The 6,000-nt window shown below is 30.2% G+C and overlaps 1 protein-coding gene across 7 annotated transcripts in view; it reads right to left on the bottom strand.

Moving 5' to 3' along the window:
• Positions 1–261: 261 nt before the first annotated feature.
• Positions 262–6,000, bottom strand: part of LOC128855097 (sodium/potassium-transporting ATPase subunit alpha) — a 132,511-nt gene continuing 126,772 nt past the window's right edge. For all 7 annotated transcript variants that reach the window (XM_054089723.1, XM_054089721.1, XM_054089718.1 and 4 more), the window contains 3 exons: positions 2,586–2,760; positions 1,063–1,295; positions 262–984 (listed from right to left, as the gene is read on the bottom strand). In XM_054089723.1, coding sequence (XP_053945698.1) covers positions 864–984; positions 1,063–1,295; positions 2,586–2,760 — 529 coding nt within the window. In that variant the 3' untranslated portion in view covers positions 262–863. The remainder of the gene's footprint in view (positions 985–1,062; positions 1,296–2,585; positions 2,761–6,000) is intronic.

Below are 6,000 nucleotides of genomic sequence, written 5' to 3'. Positions count from 1 at the left end.
CAACTAAGTTTTTTTCTATCAAATTGTTTAAAGTTGTCTTTGCTAACATTTTTGATTCGTTAGCGGATATAGAAATATGGCCAAAGTTGTAACTGCTGGCAACAAATCTCCAACTCTGCTTTGTTTCTCCCGACTGCTGACTAACTTACATACTCAATTAGATTTCGGCAACTTTCACTCTACGTCAATAGTCTAACGACCTTAAATCGATTTGTTGTAGCGCATCATCTTCCTTCCATTTTTCTGCCTTTTTAAAGGACAATTTATTAAAGTTTGCTTACAAAAAACAACTGCTATTTATTGGGTAATGTGTGGTTGGGTTTTCGTTTTACTTTTTTTTGTTTGTTTGTTTTTTTTTTTTGTGTTTTATTTTGTTTCGTATTATTACCATTATTTAATTTATAATTTAACTTTACTTAATCGTTAAAATAATTATCTTTTTCTTTATTAAATAATTAAAATTAAAAAAAAATATAATTCTGGTTGTTGCTGTTGTTGTTGTGGTGGTGGTGGTGATGGTGGTCGCTTAAGATATTCGCTGCATGCATGCATATTAAATAGTGTTGTTGTTGCTGCCTTTTAACATTGCCTTAGCTGTTTTAGCTGCAGTAAACGGCTCTCGTTTGCTATTGCTACTATCGTTGTTGTTGCTGTTATTTAATTGCTGCTGCCTGCGCGACCACAGCGCGCTCGTTCACCTTCGCACTCGTATCGTAAAATTCAAATATGTTGCTTCTGTTGTTGTTGTCGCTTTTGCTGTTATTTTTGCTTTTGTTGTAGTACTCTCGTATATTTGCAAATGCGCTCGCTATTTTGTTGTTGCTTTCTTGTTTTTGTTGTTATTATGTATCTGAACATACAGCTTAATAGTACGTCTCCTGTTCCAACCAGCCGCCTGGATTACGACGCAAGTAGAATCGACGAATTTCATCATAGATGAAAATAGCCAACATAAATGGAATGGCTGGTAACCACCAAACGAATCTATAGAGGATTGTAATTAAAAACAAAATAAAAAAATTAGAAAATTTATTCTGCATTTTCATTGGATTTAAAACTCACTTCAGTGGATACATGCGCAGACCCTTGTCCATGCCGGGGCAGTACGACAGGAAGGCCGCCAACACCGTCTCGAACACCAAACCAAAGTTCAATGCCCAATTTCGCATGCCCTGCTGGAAGACGGAGTTTCGTCGTGTCTTACAGATAATCAAATCCGCCCATTGTACAACCACAATAGAAACGAAGAAAGCGGTGTGGCAAGTGTACTCGAGTGTCTTACGATCGCGGTAGGTCTAAGAGGAGAGAAAAGAAAAGAAAGCAATTAACAATGCAATTATCAAAAGCAAAAATTACTACAGGACATTTCAAATAATCTATGACAAGGGCTGTCACGCGTGCAGCAGTACCAAAATATTTATGAGGGATGTTTTATGTTGTTACAACAACAACAATTAAATATAATTTAAGTGCTAGGTGTGTCTAATGTAGAAATTCGCAATTATTTGGGGAAAGAGAAATCGTTATGTTTATGTAACATTTTTGCGCAAATGATTTAAAACTGTTTTATGGACGATCCTGGGCGATGCTACGACTACTAATAGCCGGACAACTTCGATTATTTCTGTGACTTTATCAAAATTTTCTTTAACATCAAAAATGCCTGAACGGAATCAACGAAACCAAAATTGCAAATACTGAGCTGTTACAGTGTCGCCACCATATGGCTTGCATTTCCGCCTTTATCAAAGAAAACCTGTAAAATGTACCGAACTTTATCTTCGTTAACTTCCATTGTTAACACCCTGTACCTCACAACTGAATGGAACAAAACAAAAAAAGAGCAATGGAATTTTTTTTAGTGAAAAATGCCACCTTGACAACGAGCATACACTTTAAATCGTTATTATATATTATCTATAGATGGTGCTTAAACTTTTATCGGGTGTTTGGTCAAGCTCCTCCTTCTATTTCTGATGTGCGTCTGGATGTTTTTCCACAGTTTTAAGTCGACTCCGAACGGCAAAAATACGCTCCATTGCTTGACGAGAGGCGGCCGTTATGAGAAAAATGTTTTGCCATCACTTAGTATTTCAGGCCCAAAATTTCGAACCCGTACGCTAGCTAATAATAGACACGCACCAACCCATTCGCCAACGGCGGTCGCCAAATTACAGGGTGTAAGTAAAGGCAAGGTGGAATGAACCAACTTTAGCGCTAAATTTATATTTTTTGTTTCCAAAACTATTCAAGTTAATATTGGAGCTTATCGAATAATCTCATTTGTTCGTTTATTCTTTTGTACATTTCAACTCCTATTGTCTCCCTATCTACAAATTTAATTCAGATCTTATTGTGACGGCGCTTTCTTATATCGCAGCCCCACTCAGTTCAATTACATTCTAACCTCTAATTCTATGTTCATTCAGACTATAGGAAGAAGAGGAAGAAATTAGCAAGTTTCTCTTGGTTAATACCTATCAGATTAACGTTTTATTATTTTTTATTTATTTATTTTACTTTATTTATTTTATTTTTTTGAATAAACAAGTTTTTTTCATCACATTTCATTAGTTAAAACTCACCCATTCTTGTCCATACGAATCGGTTAAATCGTTGACAGCCTTTGAGTCCCACATCTTACGAATACCGAACAGCGTCATTGGCAAGAAACCATTTTCAGCCATGATGACGAAGTACACGAAGAAACCGGCAGCAGCTTGGATCATACCAATTTGACCATAGGCCATCGAAATCAATCTGTATTCATTCGGTGTTTAGGAGGGGTAAAATAAATAGATGAAATTAGTAAAAAATTCATAGCTGCTGTTTCCAGGTGTAAATAGTAAATATGTATGTATTTTTTTAAGGAGGAAAGTGGGATTTGTTACTTTGGGTTAGAACTAACTACGAAAATATTTGTTGTGAAAACGATAGCCAACTGCTGGAGGTTTATTTTTAATTATTATGTTTTTTTTTTTTTGTTTTTTTATTATTATTTTTTTTTTGTTTCGTTTTTTTATTTTTTTGATAATTTCTTTATGCACAAACTAAGTGCAACGCAGAGCAATGATTTAATGAATTTAGCGTAGCAATTTTATTTTATTTCAGCGTTGATGAAAAAATATGAAATATGTAAGAAAAAACTTTTTTTTTTTGCTAATTTCAAAGCAATAATCAAATTTCTTTATCGAATATTGTTCTTCATATGTATAAGTGTAAAATTTAGAAAGATACTGATTAAGATTTTCGCGTATATATATTTTTTTTACAATAAAAGAAAGCAAAAAACAAAACACCAAAACAGAACGAAAAAAAAAATAATTAAATGGTAAAATGTCTGAAAATATCTTCCTTTTAGTTTGTAAAGATGTCATAATCTTTCTCCTTAACAAAAAATTCAATACAAAAAACAAAAACAAAAAACAATGTAACGTTACAATTTAATGTCGTTAGTCGGAACATAAGGCAAATTGCCTATTTTATACAAAAAAACAAATTAGGAAAATTAATTGAAAATTATCAAAATTAATTGAAAATGTATTGAAAAATTATGAAAATTAATTGAAAATTTATTGAAAATTATGAAAATTAATTGAAAATTATCAAAATTATTTGAAAATTTATTGAAAATTATGAAAATTAATTGAAAATTATTAGTTTTTTTTGTATTCAGGAAAAAAAGTTATGAAATCTTTACAAACTAAAAAATTATATTTTAGGCATTTTACCAGTTAATTTTGCTTTTTTTGGTGTTCATACTTTTTTTGCTAAAAAGTAATTGAAAAATGTACAATAAAATAAAAACTTTTGTTTAGTAACGTTTCTTTGAACTTCTTTTTTACTTTAAAGAAACACTTTTTTTGGTTTTTAATTATGGTAAAGTAAATTTCTACTCAAATAAAAAATTCTTTGAAATTTACATCTTTTATTTAAAATTACACTGTTTCTTGGACCAACATTTTTTTAATGCTCTGATAATTTAAAAAAACCTTTCGTAATTCACAAAATCTATTAAAAAAATCTTGTGTGATGAAATATTTTTTAAAATTAATTTTATAAAATATTTACGACCAAAACTAAGGTAAAATAAATTTTGAGTCCAATTATTTCAGATGATTTGTTTTTTAAATCCAGCCATGGTCCTTTATATAAAATCAGGGGCATATCAGTTATTAGTGAGAAATAGCAATAGAACTTACGAATTTATTAATTTTTTATATTCAACATTTTTTCTTTTTTAATTCAAATTACTTTAATTTTAATTATTTTAATCAAAATACCAGATAAAAACATATTCAACTTGTTTTATGTGATTAATAAATTTCTTAAAACTGTTTATCTGCTTATCCGCTGTTATAAAATGTTTCCGACAAAAACATGAAACAAAAAAATGTTTGGGAATTTTATGTAATAAGTAAATTATTAGTTTAAAGTTGAGTTAAGCGTTTTGGAAAAAAATTAAAGCTTTGAATTTACTTTATTCAAAAAAAAAATTCCGTAGCTTCAAAAAATATTCCACAGCAATTGGCGTCATTTAACACACATAATTCTACAAGATTTATGCACAAAATAGTATAAGCACATAATTTTGTACATAAATTTCGTTTTGCAATATTAGAGGCATTTTTGTGAGTTTTTTCATTCAATTAGTTACATTCAGGTATGACATAAACTAGTAGGTTCGCTGTGCACGTTAGTAAATTTGTGTTAATCTAATTCGAAATTTTTTTTAAATTTATACTGCACATTTTTTACGGCAGTTTTAGAAAATTTTAAATTCTGATAAGTAAAAAATAAAAAGTACGCAAAGCAAAAGCGTTTGAGCTAAGTTTTTTTTCAATCAATAGTTAGTAATTTGAGCATTTCAAATTGAATTCAAATTTGTATTTATTTTATTTATAGCGTTGAAGTACTACTTTACAAAAAGCAACAATTTGCGGCTTAATATCGAAAGCTTTCATTGCGAGTGATGAGGGTAAGAGCAGGCTGTCTGCTCATCAGGGCAGAGAGTGTATAGTGATTTTTCTATTTACATATTTATGTATGCGTGCGAAAGGCAGTGCAATGTATTGTTTCCCTTTGTTGTTGTTTTTTTTAATGCATTTGGGTATACATTTTTAGTGCGAAAAAAGCAAAGCACTTTTTTGTTGTTTGTGTGCAAAGTCAATAAAGCTAAACTAAGCATACCAAAACACCAATAACAAACTAGAAAATGCAATGAAGTAGAAACTTACTTAGAATTAAATTCATAATGTTAGGAATACAAATACTTACAGATATACAGATATGTATACACATATATTTATACTTGTACGACTTTTAATATTTTATATATGTACATTTATTTACAAGCGTATTTGAGAGCAATTTACAGCAAAACCAAAGCAAAGGCGATTTTTTGCATACCAACAAGCATTAACATACACTTGTAAAAACTTACAATAAAGAAAAATCAAATAATAAATAGCGGGCATGCAGCATAAGTTGAGAGTGGTAGAGAGCATAAATACATTAAGAATTGTGAAAGCATTTGAAATATTTGTAGATGACAGAGCGAAAAATGAAATGAGGAAAGCCTTATATGTACAGTAGCGAGCATAAATGAGGACATGATGACTTTTTTCCAATATTTGCAATGTTTTTCGAACTATTTTTTTTGTTGTGTTTTTAATATTGTTCATTCTTCTACCAAAACTATAAAAATCAGACTTTGAAACTTTACACAAAATTTAAGTTTTCAACTAAATTTTATACTTTTTTGAATTTTTTGAAGAGTTTCGAGTATGCCTATTGAATTTTGATGTAATGCTGTGCAAGTTTTAAGCGGCTAAAAAATCACATTGATTTAAAAAATAATTGACGACTTTGTCGAACATGATCCAAAAAATATACTTCTCCAAAGCAAGATCAGAAGAACATAGATTTGTTTGGGACAAATCCGAACTTATCGTTGGATGAAACCGAAGCAGTTTTATGGAAAAGTGGTGTTAATTTATC

This window comes from Anastrepha ludens, chromosome 2 (genome assembly GCF_028408465.1).
Source record: "Anastrepha ludens isolate Willacy chromosome 2, idAnaLude1.1, whole genome shotgun sequence".
Lineage (NCBI taxonomy): Eukaryota > Metazoa > Arthropoda > Insecta > Diptera > Tephritidae > Anastrepha > Anastrepha ludens.
This window is presented reverse-complemented; position numbering and strand designations above follow the sequence as displayed.